This window comes from Ascaphus truei, chromosome 22, assembly GCF_040206685.1.
Source record: "Ascaphus truei isolate aAscTru1 chromosome 22, aAscTru1.hap1, whole genome shotgun sequence".
Taxonomy (NCBI): domain Eukaryota; kingdom Metazoa; phylum Chordata; class Amphibia; order Anura; family Ascaphidae; genus Ascaphus; species Ascaphus truei.
Window position 1 is genome coordinate 6,599,634 of NC_134504.1, and position 18,745 is coordinate 6,618,378.

An 18,745-nucleotide genomic window follows, 5' to 3' on the forward strand; every position below is an offset into this window, starting at 1 on the left:
GGAACACTCTTTTTTTCTCTGTGGGATACCCTCTCTTTCTCTCTCTGGCACTCTTTCTGTGACCCTCTCTTTTTCTATGTGACACACTCTCTCTCTGTGACACTGTCTCTTCTCTCTTGGCCTCTGTCTCTCTCTGTGACACTGTCTCTTTCTCTCTTGGCCTCTGTCTCTCTCTGTGATCCCCATCTCTTTCTCTCTCTGGCACTCTTTCTGTGACCCTCTCTCCCTCCCTCTCTCTGTGACACAATGGTCTCTATCTCTCTGGGACATCCTTTCTCTCTGGGACTCTTGTCTCTCTCTCTCTGGGACACTCTTCATCTGTGACACTATGTCTCTTTCTCTCTGGAACTCTCTCTCTCATTGAACTCTGTGTGTGTCTCTCTGACACTCTTTCTGTGACCCTCTCTCTGTGACACTCTCTCCCTCTCTCCCTCTCTGTGACACTATGTCTCTTTCTCTCTGGAACTCTCTCTCTCATTGAACTCTGTGTGTGTCTCTCTGACACTCTTTCTGTGACCCTCTCTCTCTGTGACACTCTCTCCCTCTCTCTGTGACACCATGTCTCTTTCTCTCTGGGACACCCTCTCGCTGACATTCACTGACTCTCTCCCCGTGATAACATAATGTATAAATAATATGCGCTAGCTTTAACGGCGTAACATACGCTGATCTAGGAGATGTGAAAGGTTATTAATTAAACATGACTCTTTGTTTTCACCCCTCCCTGTAATGCCGCGCTCTCTCCTGTCCCCTCTTCCCCACCTCACTCTCTCCCCATCATCCTATGCTCCTCTTTTCACTCTCTCCTCCATCATATATAATGAGATGGAGGGGAGAGGTCCAAGGTATTGGAGATGAGGGGTAGGAGGTGAGAGAGCAGGTGTATAAATCAGGCCTGGGAGGTATACTGAGATGCAGGGAGAGAGGTAGGAGGGGAGAGGTCCCAGGTATTGGAGGAGATGAGGAGTAGGAGGTGAGAGAGCGTGTGTATAAATCAGGCCTGGGAGGGTATACTGAGATGCAGTGAGAGAGGTAGGAGGGGAGAGGTCCCAGGTATTGGAGGAGATGAGAGTAGGTGAGAGAGAGGTGTATAAATCAGGCCTGGGAGGTATAATGAGATGCAAGGAGAGAGGTTGGGGGGGGGGGGGGGGGGGGAGAGGTCCCAGGTATTGGAGGAGATGAGGAGTAGGTGAGAGAGAGATGTATAAATCAGGCCTGGGAGGGTATAATGAGATACAGGGAGAGAGGGGAGAGGTCCCAGGTATTGGGGGAGATGAGGAGTGGGAGGTGAGAGAGAGGTGTATAAATCAGGCCTGGGAGGGTATAATGAGATACAGGGAGAGAGGTGAGAGGGGAGAGGTCCCAGGTATTGGGGGAGATGAGGAGTAGGAGGTGAGAGAGAGATGTATAAATCAGGCCTGGGAGGGTATAATGAGATACAGGGTGAGAGGGGAGAGGTCCCAGGTATTGGAGGAGATGAGGAGTAGGAGATGAGAGAGCAGGTGTCTAAATCAGGCCTGGGAGGGCATACTGAGATGCAAGGAGAGAGGTGGGAGGGGAGAGGTCCCAGGTATTGGGGAGATGAGGAGTAGGTGAGAGAGAGGTGTATAAATCAGGCCTGGGAGGTATAATGAGATGCAAGGAGAGAGGTTGGGGGGGGGGGGGGGAGAGGTCCCAGGTATTGGAGGAGATGAGGAGTAGGTGAGAGAGAGATGTATAAATCAGGCCTGGGAGGGTATAATGAGATACAGGGAGAGAGGGGAGAGGTCCCAGGTATTGGGGGAGATGAGGAGTGGGAGGTGAGAGAGAGGTGTATAAATCAGGCCTGGGAGGGTATAATGAGATACAGGGAGAGAGGTGAGAGGGGAGAGGTCCCAGGTATTGGGGGAGATGAGGAGTAGGAGGTGAGAGAGAGATGTATAAATCAGGCCTGGGAGGGTATAATGAGATACAGGGAGAGAGGTGAGAGGGGAGAGGGGAGAGGTCCCAGGTATTGGGGGAGATGAGGAGTAGGAGGTGAGAGAGCGTGTGTATAAATCAGGCCTGGGAGGGTATAATGAGAGGCAGGGAGAGAGGTAGGGGGGGAGAGGTCCCAGGTATTGGAGGAGATGAGGAGTAGGTGAGAGAGAGGTGTATAAATCAGGCCTGGGAGGGCATGCTGAGATGCAGGGAGAGAGGTGGGAGGGGAGAGGTCCCGGGTATGGGGGAGATGAGGAGTAGGAGGTGAGAGAGCAGGGAGAGAGGTGGGAGGGGAGAGGTCCCAGGTATTGGGGGAGATGAGGAGTGGGAGGTGAGAGAGAGGTGTATAAATCAGGCCTGGGAGGTATAATGAGAGGCAGGGAGAGAGGTAGGAGGGGAGAGGTCCCAGGTATTGGGGCAGGGAGAGGGTCCCTGCTCCTGTGACCGCGCCCCTTGTGTTAGGAGGAGGATTTGGCCAGTTTTTTGGGGTTGACTTTTGACATCGCCAACAACATATTGTTCCCGTCTGTCGCACTATTGATAAGTTCCCCTCCGGTTGAGGGTGATACATGTGCACACGCCTGTCCTGTGTTGCAGGGTCCGGGTCATGCGTGTGAATGAGAATACGGTGCTGAGAGGGCAGCAGGTGCAGCTGGTACCGTATGAACCCCACCATGTGCCCAGGTAACGGGGGCCCCCCGACATGTGGCACAGGGAAATCTGGGAGGAGGGAGACGTGTCGGGCAGTGTGCCCTCCTGTGTATCCCCCTCTCCTCCTCCCCCACTTCTGTGTATCCCCCTCCCCACTTACGTGTATCCCCCTCCCTCCCCAATTCCGTGTATCCCCTCACCTCCCGTGTATCCCCCTTAACTCCCCCTCCCCCCCCGCTGCTCTCAGGTACCACGAGTGGATGAAGTCGGAGGAGCTGCAGAGACTGACAGCCTCGGAGCCGCTGACATTAGAGCAGGAATACGGCATGCAGCGCAGCTGGAGAGAGGACGCCGACAGTGAGTGACGGCTCGGGGGGGGGGGCAGTGAGTGACAGCTCAGGGGGGGGGCAGTGAGTGACAGCTCGGAGAGGAGTGACAGCTCGGGGGGGCAGTGAGTGACAGCTCGGAGAGGAGTACCAGTGCATGGCAGCTCGGAGAGAGGACTCCGACAGTGAGTGACGGCTCGAGGGGGGCAGTGAGTGACAGCTCGGAGAGGAGTGACAGTGCGTGGCAGCTCGGAGAGAGGACTCCGACAGTGAGTGACGGCTCGGGGGGGGGCAGTGAGTGACAGCTCAGGGGGGGGATAGTGAGTGGCAGCTCGGAGAGGAGTGACAGTGCGTGGCAGCTCGGAGAGAGGACTCCGACAGTGAGTGACGGCTCGGGGGGGGGCAGTGAGTGACAGCTCGGAGAGTACCAGTGCATGGCAGCTCGGAGAGAGGACTCTGACAGTGAGTGACGGCTCAGGGGGGGGGGGGCAGTGAGTGACAGCTCGGAGAGGAGTACCAGTGCATGGCAGCTCGGAGAGAGGACTCCGACAGTGAGTGACGGCTCGGGGGGGGGGGCAGTGAGTGACAGCTCGGAGAGGAGTACCAGTGCATGGCAGCTCGGAGAGGAGGGACAGTGCGTGACAGCTCGGAGAGAGGACTCCGACAGTGAGTGACGGCTCGGGGGGGGGGCAGTGAGTGACAGCTCGGAGAGGAGTGACAGTGCGTGGCAGCTCGGAGAGGGACAGTGCGTGACAGCTCGGAGAGAGGACTCCGACAGTGAGTGACAGCTCAGGGGGGGGCAGTGAGTGACAGCTCGGAGAGGAGTGACAGTGAGTGACAGCTCGGAGAGGAGTGACAGTGAGTGACAGCTCGGGGGGGGGCAGTGACAGCTCGTGGGGACGGATAGTGACAACTCAGAGGAGGGACAGTGACTGACAACTCTGGGGGGTGGGGACAGTGAGTGACAGCTCGGGGGGCAGTGAGTGACAGCTCGTGGGAGGGATAGTGACAAGCTCGGAGAGGAGGGACAGTGACTGACAACTCGGGGGAGGAGGTACAGTGAGTGACAGCTCGGGAGAGGAGTGACAGTGAGTGACAGCTCGTGGGAGGGATAGTGACAAGCTCGGAGAGGAGGGACAGTGACTGACAACTCGGGGAGGAGGTACAGTGAGTGACAGCTCGGGTGGGAAGCAGGCATTCAGGGAGAGCTCGCTTGGGAGAGCAGTGAGGGAGAGCTCAGGGGGTGAGGTGGGACAGTGGGCAGTGAGGGAGAGCTATGATGATGGTGTGTGGGAGAGAGGGCAGTGAAAGGGGAGGGACATAAACAGATGCACATTGTGTGCTTGTGCTGACACAACTCTTCTTCCCAGAATGCACCTTCATCATACTGGATGCAGAGCGCTTCGAGCAGCGCTGCCCTGAGGAGCAGTGCATGCTGGGCGATGTTAACCTGTTCCTCACTGAGCCCGGGAACCCGGCGTTAGCAGAGATTGAAATTATGATTGCGGGTAACGCTGCTTACTCTGCTATTCCTGTAACGCTCCCGTTATACGCCGCTCTCTGCTGTTCCTGTGACGCTTTCTGCTGTCCTTTAACACTCTCTCTGCCGTTCCTGTAACGCTCTCGTCATACGCTGCTCTCTGTTATTCCTGTAACGCTCCCGTCATACGCTGCTCTCTGCCGTTCCTGTAACGCTCCCGTCAAACGCCGCTCTCTGCTGTTCCTGTAACGCTCCCGTCATACGCCTCTATTCCAGAGCCCGGTTTCCGTGGCAGAGGGATTGGGGAGGAGTCTGTGCGGCTGATGCTATTCTACGGTGAGTCCCTGGGGGGGCGGGGGGCTTCCTGTTCCCGGGTCTGGTCACCCTGCGCCGTGCGTGGCTCTGATGTCATCACTCTGTGCCGTGCGTGGCTCTGATGTCATCACTCTGCTGCAGGTGTCACTGCCCTCGGAATCTCCACGTTCGAAGCCAAAATCGGACTAGAGAACGAGACGAGCGTCCGACTGTTCCGCAAACTCCACTTCCAAAAGGTGGAGGAGCTTTCTGGCCACACCCACCCTCTGTGGTCACACCCAGTTTCTCTGACCATGCCCACACCCGCCCCCCCCCCCCCCCCCCCCTGACCCCACTCTCTCCGGGATCCCCTTCCCTGACACTTGTCCCCTGTCCCTCAGGTGTCGGTCAGTGACGTGTTCCGGGAGGTGGCCCTCCGCTGGGAGGTGACAGAGCCGGAGAGACAGTGGCTGCTGGACACGTGTCACGTAACCGTGACAGATTACAGAGGGACCGAACCGGGCGTCAAAGAGTCAGGGAGCTGAGAGACCCCGCAGCGTGCGGACCCCCGGGAGGGTGGGAGACCGTTACGGGGTGCGGACCCCTGGGAGGGGGAGGCAGTGTTACGGGGTGCGGACATTGGGGGGGGGAGGGTGTTAAAGGGTCCGGGTCCCCAGTATGTCAGTATTACAGAGTACGGACCCCCGGGAGGGTGGGAGAGAGTTACGGGGTGCGGACCCTGGGGAGGGGGTGGCAGTGTTACGGGGTGCGGACATTGGGGGGGGGAGGGTGTTAAAGGGTCCGGATTCCCAGTATGTCAGTATTACAGAGTACGGACCCCCGGGGGTGGGAGAGCGTTACGGGGTGCGGACCCCAGAATGTGAGTATGACGAGGAGAGAGTGGGGGGTTGTGGGAGGATATGTTGCTGCTTAGGGGGTGTTAGGGAAGTCCATGTTCAACATGTGGACCAGACTTCATCGCTTGTCTCCTGTAACCTCTTTATTTCCCCGTACAAACGCCCCCAAAAAGCGGATAATAAAAAATAGCACTACAAACATTCTTGTTCTGCGTCTCACGTCCACGGTCCTCTCCTCCCTCCCATTCGTGGCGGTCCTTCCTCTCACATGTCCCCTGGTTTCTCGGGGTCCCAAGCTCTGCGTTTGGGGGGGACGGGCGTCTGTGGAGCATTTGCTGCGCTGGCTGCCCCCTGACCTCTCCTCACTGTGGGGTCTCCTCACGGCCCCAGCCATCTGCCTGACCCTCGGGCACACGCCGGCAGAACCCGGGTGTCCGAGCAGCCGTGCCCAGCGGAGGGGGTCGGCGCTACGGGGGGCGGCCGCCGGGTGAGCCCGCCACTCTCCCAGGTCGTAACCTTTAACCTCAGGCGGGTCAGGGCGGACTCCGAGAATGTGCTGTAGGTGCGGGGCAGCGGGGGCTGTTTGGCGGCTGGGGAGTGGGGGGCTTCTCTGTGAGGGGCTCCGCGGGCGCTTAACGTCGTGTGCCACAGCTGCAACCTGTACTCAAGAGCGCCCACCTCTCCCAGAACCAGGGTCACTCGTTCCAACCTGTCCAAGAGGTCCGCGACCACCACGGGGAGACGTTCCACACCCAGGCCGGAGGGCAGCTCGGGGCGGGGACTGCCGGGGGGGGCGTGGAGGAGGGGGGCAGGAAGGCAGCAGACGGAGGGCGGGAGGGTCTGGAGTTGGTGGCGGAGCCGGGACGTGCCGAATGCAGCCCCTCGAACCGCACAGTGTGCCGGTACTGGGGAAGAAAGAGGAGTCATTGGTACGCGAACCGAGATGCCATGTTATAATCCTACGTTAGGTATCGCACGCCCCGTCAGAATACACCCTGCTGGGTGGCCCTGCCCGTCTCCCCAAGTCCTAGGGGGTGTTGGGGACCCTTGTCCCATTACTGCGGTATTTTGGGGTCGCCCCCCTTAACACTGTGGCTTTGAGTCCTAACCACGGTTTGCGTGATATTGGGGTCCCACCTCACCTCTGGCCAAGTTCCAGCCACAGTTCGTTGGCGTCCCCCCTGTGCTGCCGGATGTTATTACCCCCCCTGTGCCACATGATGTTAGGTTTCCTCCGGCCTTCCCCCGCTCACTGGGATATTATGGTCCCCTTATGCTGTGTGATATTGGGGTTCCCACCTCACCTCTTGGCCGAGTGCCAACTACTGTTTGTTGTGGTCCCCCCCTATGCTTTCGAATGTTATTACCCCCCTGTGCCACATGTTGGGGTCCCACTGTGTGTCCCCCCGCCCCGGGATATTGGGGTCCCCCCTCACCTCTTTGGCTTTGCTGAGTCCCAGCCACAGCTTGAACCTCTTCACCAGGAACTCGACCATCTCGTGGTCCTTGGGCTCCGGCGTTTGGCGGTACATCTCCGTCCTGACCCCGCGGTGTCCACTCAGCACCGACGCACACAGGAGCCCCCGGCAGGCACCCAGCAAGGCGACCCCCACCAGGAGACAGCACCCCAGCAAGGGGGAGACCTGCAGCACGGTCCCAAGGCTGGGGCCCCCCCGCTGCGGCCGCAGCAGGGCGAGGAGGGCAGAGCAGGGAGTGCGGAGCGACGGGAGGGTGAGCGAGGAAACCTGAGGAGGAGAGAAGTCGGGCTCTGCCAGCTACAGATACCTGTGCCCCCCACCACCCTGAAATACCATATCTTCGGGGACCCGGCTCCTTGGGTTCACTTACCAGACACATGGAGTGAGTGAGTGCGAGGAGCAGAAGTGTGAGGAGCAGGCCCGACCCAAGCAGCTCCCCTCCCACTGCCCGAAACGTCTTCCCGAAAACTGCCCAGCGCCGCACGAAACGTAACTGCCCAGCGACCTGTGAAAGGGGAGATGCTGAGACCCTCCACTCAGAACCTCGCTGCCCTGTGCCTCCCTCTGCCACATGCCACTTTTGACTATCGCCAAAGAAAGATGGTCGCCTCTGTCCTCACCTTCAGCATGCTCAGCAGGAGAAGGGTCGCAGTGAGTGCCACCTCCGCCCGTGAGAGCAGTGCCACCTCGTACAGGCTGGTGAATGCCCAGGGACGAGCCCGGTGCTGCTGCATCCGCCACGTGGCCAGCCAGATCCCGACCACGTGCACCGCGCCCGCGGCCCCGGAGACCAGCGCCAGGAGGAGCTGCGTCCAGCACGGTGCGCGGTCCGGGCACCCATTGCCAAACCGGGACAGGAGAGCCAACTCCGGAACCGAGAAACAGAGAGCAGCAAACAGCAGAGATAACTGAGGGGAGAGGTGAGGGGCAGTGGTGAGGGAGGAGGGAGGGGCAGTGGTGAGGGAGGAGGGAGGGGCAGTGGTGAGGGAGGAGGGAGGGGCAGTGGTGAGGGAGGGGGTGAGGCAGTGGTGAGGGAGGGGCAGGGGTGAGGGAGGAGGGAGGGGCAGGCAAGGGTGGGGGAGGAGGGAGGGGCAGTGGTGGGGGAGGAGGGAGGGAGGGGCAGTGGTGGGGGAGGAGGGAGGGGCAGTGGTGGGGGAGGAGGGAGGGGCAGTGGTGGGGGAGGAGGGAGGGGCAGTGGTGAGGGAGGAGGGAGGGGCAGTGGTGGGGGAGGAGGGAAGGGGGTAGTGGGGGAGGAGGGAAGGGGGTAGTGGTGGGGGAGGAGGGAAGGGGGTAGTGGTGGGGGAGGAGGGAAGGGGGTAGTGGTGGGGGAGGAGGGAAGGGGGTAGTGGCGAGGGAAGGGGGTAGTGGTGATGGAGAGGAGGGAAGGGGAGAGGTAGGATGGCCATATTTGTCCTGGCAAAAACCGTGACAAATGTCGCGCATGCGCAAGGAGCGTTTGCCGGCCGCTTACGCGCGATCGGCACTGGCCCAGCACAGAGAGAAACCAAGACAGTGGCCAGAAAAAACGGGGCGTCTGGACACCCTATCGAGGGAGGTAGTGTTTGGGGGGGGGGGGGAAGGGTAGTGATTGGGGAGGGGGAGTAGTGATTGGGGAGGGGGGAGTAGGGTGGGGCAGTGGGGAGGGGGGGAGTTGGAGTGGTCACTCAGCACAAGGGGTGATGCGAGGTGATACTCACAGCCAGTGCCAGGGGCAGGTCCAGTCCGTGTCTCAGCTCCAGCAGGTGGAATGGGAGGATGGAGAGGGAGGGAGCGGCGGTGCCGTGGGGGGAGGAGAGATCAATGTGCAGGAGGGTTGAGATGTGGAGCCGGACGTCCCTGTGATACTGAGTGACCTCCACGTACAGAGGGCCACGGCTGGGGGGGGGGGGGGAGAGAGGAACACGTTACTGTCGCTGCCCCCTGTGGGTGTATAAGCGCAATGCAGCAACGTCAGGGGGGATCATTAATCAATATATTGATCTAGTTCTAGGAATTACATAATGGATACACGGCACCAGTGATCAGGTGCTAATCAATACAGTGATCAGGTGCTAATCAATACAGTGATCGGTCAGTTAATTCATCATGTCCCCAGGTGCTGCTTGTAGGTGTATTGATCATGTGATTGTATGCTGATTTGTATTGTGTATTGATCCTGTAACCAGGAGATGATTGGTAGGTGTATTGATCATGTGATTGTATGCTGATTTGTATTGTGTATTGATCATGTGATTGTATGCTGATTTGTATTGTGTATTGATCCTGTAACCAGGAGCTGATTGTAGGTGTATTGATCATGTGCTGATTGGTACCTCTCATTAATCCAGTTTCTGGCCTTCAGCCCCCGCAGGATTACCCGTGTTTGCTCCGAACTGTTCCCCAAATCCTGACACGGGTCTGGGACACAGCTAAAAAAACCAGGGGTGAGAGGGGATGGGAGGGTGAGAGAGGTGGGGGGAGGGTGAGAGAGGTGGGAGGAGAGGGAAGCGTGAGGGGATGAGGGAGGGGTACAGCTTTGGTCTCTGTCTGCCTATCTCTACGCAGTGATTTATTGACTGTTACCCAATGTAGTCATCTGACATGCTCGTTGTTCTACGATTGGTGCAGGAGTCAGTGTCTTCCGAGCCAATGAGAGGAGATCCGTCCGGAGAGCTCTTATTATCCAGGGAACCCGATCGAAGAGATAAAAGGGGAGGCCAACCTGAGAAGTGTCAGAGAGGGAAGGAAGAGTGAGATTGGGGGAAAGTAAGAGAGGGGTGAGAGGGACAGGGATAGAGTGGGGGGGGGGAGAGAAGAGTGAGAACGGGGATAAAGAGGGGGAGAAGTGTGTGTGTGTGTGTGTGTGTGTGTGTGTGTGTGTGTGTGTGTGTGTGTGTGTGTGTGTGTGTGTGTGTGTGTGTGTGTGTGTGTGTATGACAGGGATAGAGAGGGAGAAGTATCCTGGGGAGGCCAACCTAAGGGGGGGGGGGTTGAGAGAGAAGAGAGAGGGGGGGAAGTGTGTGTGGGAGGGACAAGGATAGAGAGGGGGGGGAAGTGTGTGGGAGGGACAGGGATAGAGGGGGGGGAGTGTGTTGGAGGGACGGATAGAGAGGGGGGAGGGACAGGGATAGAGAGGGGGGGAGGGACAGGTATAGAGAGGGGGGAGGGACAGGGATAGAGAGGGGGGGAAGTGTGTGTGGGAGGGACAGGGATAGAGAGGGGGGGACGTGTGTGTGGGAGGGACAGGGATAAGAGAGGGGGAGAAGTGTCCTAGGGAGGCCCAGCTCTCACCTGTGGACGAGGTAGGCCCAGCATGGGCCTGGCACAGACGTGGAACTCCCATCAGGGTCACACGGGGGTCACTGTACAGGTGAGCAGGTAATGCAGAGTCCAGCCAGTCCCAGAGGTCAGCGATGCTGCAACCAGAGGGCACCGGGTCAGAGGTCACCAACACAAGTCACACGGTCCTTCGCCCCCCTCTCTCAGCCCTGCGGTACCCTATCCTGGCCGCTACCTTTGAATTGTAGTCAAATTAGCCTCGGCACTGGTCGCCCTGGTAACGGATTGCTTTACGGCAGCGTGAAGGCGGCGAATATTGCTGTCATGGAAACAGCTCTGATAATTCACCAGCAGGACCAGGAGGAAGAAAGCCATGTGACCCGCGCAGCTCTGCGTGCGAAACACGGCGTCATACAACACGCATGCAGCAAAACACGCAATATCCAAACGGTACACACACACACAACTTCACACTGCAGTAAAGAACTAAAACACGCTATGCACACGCCTAACTTGTTATGTACAAGGCATGTAGAGTACCTGTACATGTAAATCACGCAGGCTCTGCTCTCTCATCTAGATCACGCTCTGCACCTCTGACATGCTCTGCACCTCTGACACGCTCTGCACCTCTGACATGCTCTGCACCTCTGACACGCTCTGCACCTCTGACACGCTCTGCACCTCTGACACGCTCTGCACCTCTGACACGCTACCACTCTCGCTCTGCACTCTGCCACCCCTGCTGCTCTGCACCTCCAGAGACCCCGTCTCCCCTCTCTCACCCGGATCAGGCCCCTCAGCGCCTGCACCCTCCGCGCCTCGTCCTTCGCCTGCAGGAGACTGAATCCGCCAGGCGCTCGGACTGTAACGAAACGATCTGACGTCTTCTTAACGAGCGGCTCCTCCACCAACCCCTCCCCCTCGCTGAGCACAGGGGGGCTGCACAGTGCAGAGCACAGTGACAGCAGCAGCACCTGCAGGGGCCACAGGAGAAAAGGGGGGGGGGAGCCAAGGAGATAAGCACGCAGAGACACGAGGTCGCACGCAGAGACACAAAGCCTTGGGCGTTACCTTGAGCGGCTCCAGCAGGGCGGCGGATGTGAATACCGCGCAGGAGGAGGAGATGATCCACAGGAGAATCCCGTGATCCGAGAGCGATGAACTGTACAGAACCGTGACCACAACACACACAGCCAGCAGCATGAATAGCACTGAGTATATCAGCCACAGCATCCAGGGGGGGAACAGCCAGCCAGGAGGGACCCAGCGAACACCTGGCAGAGAACCCAAAACTCGGGGATGAGAACAGAAATAACCCCCCAAAACACACAGGAAGCAGCCACCTGAGAACTCCCCCCCCCCCCACCAGAGATACGCAACCCCAACGAGAGGTCCCCCCAGATTGAGAGCCAGCTGAGATAGATGTACCCCAAAAGTGACATTCCTAAAGACTACCCCCCAGATCACATGAGGTCGCCCCTAAAAGCTCTGCGCTCACCGATGTGCGTGTTGAAGGGGGAGGGGGGCACAGAGGAGATGTTCCAGCTGTGGGGGAGCTCGGAGTCACTGATGGTCACCGCGGAGGCGCAAGAGGAGGACAGGGACCAGCGTCCAGCCTCAGACCAGGGGCTGCAGAGGCTTTCGGAGCTGGGAAGGGAAGGCCCGCGGTCATGTGGTGTAGAGGGGGGGGGAGCAAGTGGGACATACGTCTCGGAGTGGTATCTAGTGAGTGCGGAACGGGGACTCACCTGGGCGAGTGCAGGTCCACGTCTGTCCGGTGAGAGAACCTGCCGCTGTCTGACCCCTCACTCACACGAATTTCGGCTGCAATGGAGTGAAGCAGGTTCTCGTCTGGGGGACAACGCGAGGGGTTAACCACAGAGCTACTGGCACAAAGTGTACCAACGGTCACCTAACTCCTGAGACGCCAAACTTAAAGCAGCCATCCACGTGGAAATATCTCCTCTTCCCCTTTCCAACGCTGTTTTTATGTTCTAAATCGCATGCTCCGTTCAGGAGATATAAAAGGTTTGAAATATTACATGTCTGGGAGATTAAAATGGCCCCCGCGCAGTGTACTGTTACCACCAGATGCTACATATTAAGGCAACCCCCCATAATGTTAGTGAGTTTAATTCTCTCCCCTCCCCCCCCCCCCCCCCCCCCGGGTGTGTCCTGCTTTTTCCTTCTCCATCTCTGGCTTCTGCGGTTGCCATGGTAACATTTACACGGCTCTGGGGCACACCTCCATTTTTTCCTCCCGCACTTTTAACATTTCAAACGTTTCTATCTCCTGAGCCGAGCAGCATGGGAAAAGGCAAGGGGAAGTTCTTGTAAATTAACAAAAAAAAGATGGCGGTCAGCGCAGATTGCCGCATTAAAAAGGACTTGAACTGCGGTTTCTAGGGATTGCTGCTTTAAATCACATAATCATGACCTGAGACTGTCCCTTCCACTGCAGGGTGACGGTGACACAGGGAGAAGGGCCTATGTCCCACACGCTAAGATTCATCCAGCTCCGATGTGGGATATCGCATCTGATCTAGTGTTAGCTGCCATTCGGGGTGTGACACCCACATCAGAGCTTGATGAATCTGCCCATAGAGTCTGCCCCTCCCTCTGCAGGGCGACAGTGACATAGACAGGCTGCATAGGGACACAGACACAAAGACCTATGTAACATGGATTCCCTGCCTCCCACTGCCGGGTGACAAAAAAGACCTATGCCACATGGAGTCTGTCCCTCCCACATCAGGGTGTCAGTGACAGAGACACAAGGACCTATGTCACATGGTTACTGTCGCACTGTAGGGTAACAGTGACACAGACACAAGGACCTTACGTCACATGGAGTCTGTCCCTCCCACATCAGGGTGTCAGTGACAGAGACACAAGGACCTATGTCACATGGTTACTGTCGCACTGTAGGGTAACAGTGACACAGACACAAGGACCTTACGTCACATGGAGTCTGTCCCTCCCACATCAGGGTGGCAGTGACACAGACGGGGACCTATGTCACTTGGTTACTGTCCCTCCCTCTGCAAGGTGACTGTGACAGACGGACATTTGAAATGTGTTACCAATGGCTTCCTGTGTCCCCTAGGGGGGTGTTACCTGACAGTGTGAGGTGCTGGCTGCAGCTGGACCCCCCTGAGAGAGACAAGGGGTCCCCCCCAGAGCTGCACACAGACTGTAACCCGAGGCGGAGCTGTCCCTTCTTCCTGCGCAGGGTCCGAGTGACGCTGAGGGCGGAGTCTGAACCCAACGTGTACAAAGCATCATATGTACTGTCACAGGAGGAGGGCCAGGCGGGCGCAGGGCTGGGGGGAGGACACCGCTAATGAGATCTCCGCATCACACCGCTAATGAGATCCCCGCATCACACCGCTAATGAGATCCCCGCATCACACCGCTAATGAGCATCCCCATCACACCGCTAATTAGCAACCCCATCACACCGCTAACGAGCTTCCACATCACACCGCTAACGAGCTTCCACATCACAGCACTAATGAGCTTCCACATCACAGTGCTAACGAGCATCCGCAGCACACCGCTAACGAGATCTCCGCATCACACCGCTAATAAGCATCCCCATCACACCGCTAATTAGCAACCCCATCACACCGCTAATTAGCAACCCCATCACACCGCTAACGAGCTTCCACATCACACCGCTAACGAGCATCCGCATCACACCGCTAATGAGCGCTCTGCATCAAACCGCTAATGAGCGCTCTGCATCACACCGATAACGAGCATCCGCATCACACCGCTAATGAGCGCTCTGCATCAAACCGCTAATGAGCGCTCTGCATCACACCGATAACGAGCTTCTGCATCACACCGCTAATGAGCGCTCTGCATCACACCGCTAACGAGCATCCGGTGCACACCACTAGAACCATAACAATAGCTAGCTCGGCTCACCCCTCCCACCCCGGCTCACCCCCCCCCACCCCAGCTCACCCCTCCCAGCTTGGCTCACACCCCCCCCACCCCGGCTCATCCCTCCCACCCCGGCTCACCCCCCCCACCCCGGCTCACCCCCCCCACCCCGGCTCACCCCTCCCAGCTTGGCTCACCCCCCCCCACCCCGGCTCACCCCTCCCAGCTTGGCTCACCCCTCCCAGCTTGGCTCACCCCTCCCAGCTTGGCTCACCCCTCCCAGCTTGGCTCACCCCTCCCAGCTTGGCTCACCCCTCCCAGCTTGGCTCACCCCTCCCAGCTTGGCTCACCCCCCCCTTCACCCCGGCTCACCCCTCCCAGCTTGGCTCACCCCTCTGTGTACCACTGGACGTGGTCACCTTCATCAGGAGTCGGCTTGTCCCTGGCCACGGACCCCTGAAACAGAACAGCCTCACGTGACTCCCTACCCTTCTTACCCCAATGACATAACTTAGGTCACAGCTGCCCCATTCCCCTCTACAGGGGTTAAAGGTCATCACTGGCTTACTAAAGGGGTGAAAGGTCAGAGGTGACGTGTCCATGTGTGGTTGTGGTCACTTACACAGCTGAGGGAGCTGATGTCCAGCAGGGAGTCTCCTCCCCCCGGGATGGACAGGAGGGACGAGCCATCCAGGGACATGTCCTGCTCTGCGGTCTGAGTGTCCGGAGTGGACATTGCAGTGTCCTCCACCATCACCTGACAGAGAGAGGGGACACAGAGGGTGTGGCAGAACGGTCCCTCCCACCACAGGGTGACAGTCTGAGACTTACACGTAGCTAGGCCACGTCCCGCCTAGCGCTCAGTCTGAGACTTAAACATCCGTGGCTTCTCTAATCTACAATCAGACTGCTCTTCAAACTGAGCGCTCAGGTGCTCTTACACATGGAGATACTCACACATACGGAGGGTGGGGTCTCAAACGGGAAGGGGGGGTCCCATACGGGACAGTGGGGGTGTCTCACCTTGCTGCGTGTTTCTCTGAACAGGAAAGTGAAGAGGAGTTGCAGGGGGAGCACGATCAGAGACACAAGGACCCCCACGGATACACTCTGCCACGTAACTGGCGACCGGACCCCCAGAGGATAGCTGAAACACAAGCAGGGGGGGAGGGTGTCACGGGAGACCAGGACTTCACATAGGGATCAAGCAGCAGACAGGAAACAGATATAATATACCCTACAACGGAATTCAGCACTGACCTTTCACCTTTGACCCCCACTGCCCCATACCACAGGGCGCAGGCTGCCACGTAGAGGTGCAGGGTCAGCGCACAGCAAGTCACCCTCTGCACACGTGTGAAGCGACTCCGTGGCGGGCGCCACCACACAGAGAACCAGAGGTGCCAATCTGTGAACCCGAGGAGCAGCTGTGCCGGGAACACGCGGGAGAAACTGCCCAGTTCCTGAGGGCCTGAGAGAGGAGATAGCATGAGAGAGCCACCAGGAGACCAGTGCGAGAGCCACCAGGAGACCAGTGTGAGAGCCACCAGGAGACCAGTGTGAGAGCCACCAGGAGGCCAGTGTGAGAGCCACCAAGAGACCAGTGTGAGAGCCACCAGGAGACCAGTGTGAGAGCCACCAGGAGGCCAGTGTGAGAGCCAACAGGAGACCAGTGTGAGAGCCACCAGGAGACCAGTGCGAGACCCACCAGGAGACCAGTGGAGCAGCTGTGCCGGGAACACGCGGGAGAACCTGCCCAGTTCCTGAGGGCCTGAGAGAGGAGATAGCATGAGAGAGCCACCAGGAGACCAGTGCGAGAGCCACCAGGAGACCAGTGTGTGAGCCACCAGGAGACCAGTGTGAGAGCCACCAGGAGACCAGTGTGAGAGCCACCAGGAGACCAGTGTGAGAGCCACCAGGAGACCAGTGTGAGAGCCACCAGGAGACCAGTGCGAGAGCCACCAGGAGACCAGTGCGAGAGCCACCAGGAGACCAGTGTGAGAGCCACCAGGAGGCCAGTGTGAGAGCCACCAGGAGGCCAGTGTGAGTGCCACCAGGAGACCAGTGTGAGAGCCACCAGGAGACCAGTGCGAGAGCCACCAGGAGGCCAGTGCGAGAGCCACCAGGAGACCAGTGCGAGAGCCACCAGGAGACCAGTGCGAGAGCCACCAGGAGACCAGTGCGAGAGCCACCAGGAGACCAGTGCGAGAGCCACCAAGAGACCAGTGCGAGAGCCACCAGGAGACCAGTGTGAGAGCCACCAGGAGACCAGTGCGAGAGCCACCAGGAGACCAGTGCGAGAGCCACAAGACCAGTGCGAGAGCCACCAAGAGACCAGTGCGAGAGCCACCAGGAGACCAGTGCGAGAGCCACCAGGAGACCAGTGCGAGAGCCACCAAGAGACCAGTGCGAGAGCCACCAGGAGGCCAGTGTGAGAGCCACCATGAGACCAGTGCGAGAGCCACCAAGAGACCAGTGCGAGAGCCACCAAGAGACCAGTGCGAGAGCCACCAAGAGACCAGTGCGAGAGCCACCAGGAGACCAGTGTGAGAGCCACCAGGAGACCAGTGTGAGAGCCACCAGGAGACCAGTGCGAGAGCCACCAGGAGACCAGTCGAGAGCCACCAGGAGGAGGCCAGTGTGAGAGCCACCAGGAGACCAGTGAGAGAGCCACCAGGAGACCAGTGTGAGAGCCACCAGGAGACCAGTGCGAGAGCCACCAGGAGGAGGCCAGTGTGAGAGCCATGAGACAGAGGGGATACAACGAGAAAGAGACTAATGTGAGCCATTAGAGAGAGATGTGTGGAAGATTGCACGAGAAACAGACCACCAGAGAGAGGGAGAGAGACCGGTATGGGTGCCACAAGAGAGGGACCACAAAAAGGAGGGAGAGAAAGCAATGTGAGTGTTGCAAGAAAGAGAGGAGATACCAGATGAGAGAAACTTCAGTGTGAGGACCAGGAGAGAGACCTCAAAGAGACCCATGATCGAGAGGAGATACCACGTGGGGGAGCCACATGGTCATACCACAAGGTGAAATGTGAGACCCATAAGAGAAGATAATGACCCCTACACAAATCCGCGCACCTCCCACGGTGAGCAACAATCACGTGAACACAGAGGGCATAATGATAGCACGAATATGTGACCTGTCACCGTGGTAACACGCACAGGCGGCCAGCACCTCCTTCTCCACCCGCCCTCCGTTGCGCTCGTTCTCCACCGAGAGCCAGTCATCCACCAGGAAGAAGTAGAGGAAATCGGTCTGTCTGTCCCACACGGCCACGTACTGGAGGAACCACGAGGGGTCCAGCCCTGGGGAGCCAAACATCCAACTGACAACTGTGACCCTCAATGACCCTCCTTGACCCTCACCAAGCCCCAACCTTTCCAGTACCCTACGTACCCGTGTTGTCATGCCACACACGGATCTTCCAGATCTCCCCCAGGTTACTGTCGGTCTCCACCTGGAACACGTCGTTGCCCCCCCTGCGCAGTGCTCCCCCGCTGTCCAGGTGACGTGCGCCGCTCTTGTTCAGTCCGTACAGACTGAGCCCAACGTGAGCTGTGGTGCCTGACATATGACATGAACAGATCATACACACGTCACACACGTGTGCCGATGACATGCACATGTATGACACACGCACCTGCCCCCCTCCTCCAACCGGTCTTCACCAGCACCCAGTACTTGTAACGTCCTGGCTGACCGCACAGTGGGATGGTTCCGACCCGAGCCACGTCCAGGTGATCCAGCTTGTGAGAGATCAGAACCAGCAACAGATACAGGACCAGGAGCAGGGAACAGGTTATCACAGCCAGGGGGCGCTGCCCGGAGCGGGGGACCTGGGGGTGAAAAGGGGGAGGCAGAGGTGTTAGCAGGGAGGGGGGGATCCAGGCGGAGAGACAATGGGGTCAGCAGGGAAAGGGAGACGAGAGGGGGGAAAGTGAACAAGGGGACCTGGAAGAGATAAGAGAGGAAGCAGGTTTAGGGGGACCTGGAGGGGGGGGAGATAAGAGAGGGAGCACGTTTAGGGGGGACCTGGGGGAGAGATAAGAGAGCCGAGTACGGTCAGCGGGGACCTGGGGGAGAGATAAGAGGGCGCAGCGTCAGGGGGGGGGATCCGGGGAAGAGATAAGAGAGTGGGACCTGGGGGTTGGAGAGATAAGAGGGGAGCATGGTCAGGGGGGACTTGGGGGAGAGATGAGATAGTAGGAGGTTTAGGGGGGACCTGGCAGGGAAAGTGGCATTAAAGTGCAGCCTCTTCTTACCGGGGGAAGCAGTACCAGGCGGTGCGGGGGCACAAACAGACTGGCCCCGAACAGGGTGAGGTGACGAGTGTGACAGACGACCTGGTGGGGTCGGCTGGCGTTGCTCGGGGTCACGCCCTCTGACCTCCAGGTCTGGCTGGGCACATGGAAGTACTGGCACAGGCTGGAGAAGACGCTGACCGAGAGGTTAACCGGGGAGGCGGACAGGAGGCTGGTGACATTCACCTGGTATTCCAGCAGGGGCAGCGGCGAGCTGGGAAATAGGGACACGCGTGA

The 18,745-nt window shown here is 58.6% G+C and overlaps 2 protein-coding genes across 2 annotated transcripts in view; one reads left to right on the plus strand and one right to left on the minus strand.

Annotated features, from left to right (window-relative positions):
* The first annotated feature begins 2,498 nt into the window (after nt 1-2,498).
* NAT9 (N-acetyltransferase 9) lies at nt 2,499-5,341 on the plus strand. Its single transcript, XM_075579568.1, has 6 exons — nt 2,499-2,643; nt 2,858-2,967; nt 4,307-4,444; nt 4,693-4,752; nt 4,873-4,967; nt 5,112-5,341. The coding sequence occupies exons 1-6, from the start codon at nt 2,567-2,569 to the stop codon at nt 5,253-5,255; spliced, it is 624 nt and encodes a 207-aa protein (XP_075435683.1). The 5' UTR covers nt 2,499-2,566; the 3' UTR covers nt 5,256-5,341.
* A 211-nt stretch (nt 5,342-5,552) lies between these two features.
* Nucleotides 5,553-18,745, minus strand: part of LOC142472570 (polycystin-1-like) — a 48,100-nt gene continuing 34,907 nt past the window's right edge. The window contains 23 exon segments of the mRNA XM_075579634.1: nt 5,553-6,364; nt 6,367-6,472; nt 7,004-7,312; nt 7,416-7,550; nt 7,666-7,953; nt 8,743-8,920; nt 9,358-9,453; nt 9,608-9,746; nt 10,316-10,440; nt 10,539-10,693; nt 11,089-11,280; nt 11,378-11,580; nt 11,805-11,953; nt 12,055-12,157; nt 13,424-13,629; nt 14,589-14,653; nt 14,820-14,954; nt 15,221-15,344; nt 15,458-15,668; nt 17,369-17,512; nt 17,604-17,771; nt 17,848-18,043; nt 18,470-18,722. Of these exon segments, the coding sequence (XP_075435749.1) occupies nt 5,946-6,364; nt 6,367-6,472; nt 7,004-7,312; nt 7,416-7,550; nt 7,666-7,953; nt 8,743-8,920; nt 9,358-9,453; nt 9,608-9,746; nt 10,316-10,440; nt 10,539-10,693; nt 11,089-11,280; nt 11,378-11,580; nt 11,805-11,953; nt 12,055-12,157; nt 13,424-13,629; nt 14,589-14,653; nt 14,820-14,954; nt 15,221-15,344; nt 15,458-15,668; nt 17,369-17,512; nt 17,604-17,771; nt 17,848-18,043; nt 18,470-18,722 (4,099 nt within the window). The 3' untranslated portion in view covers nt 5,553-5,945.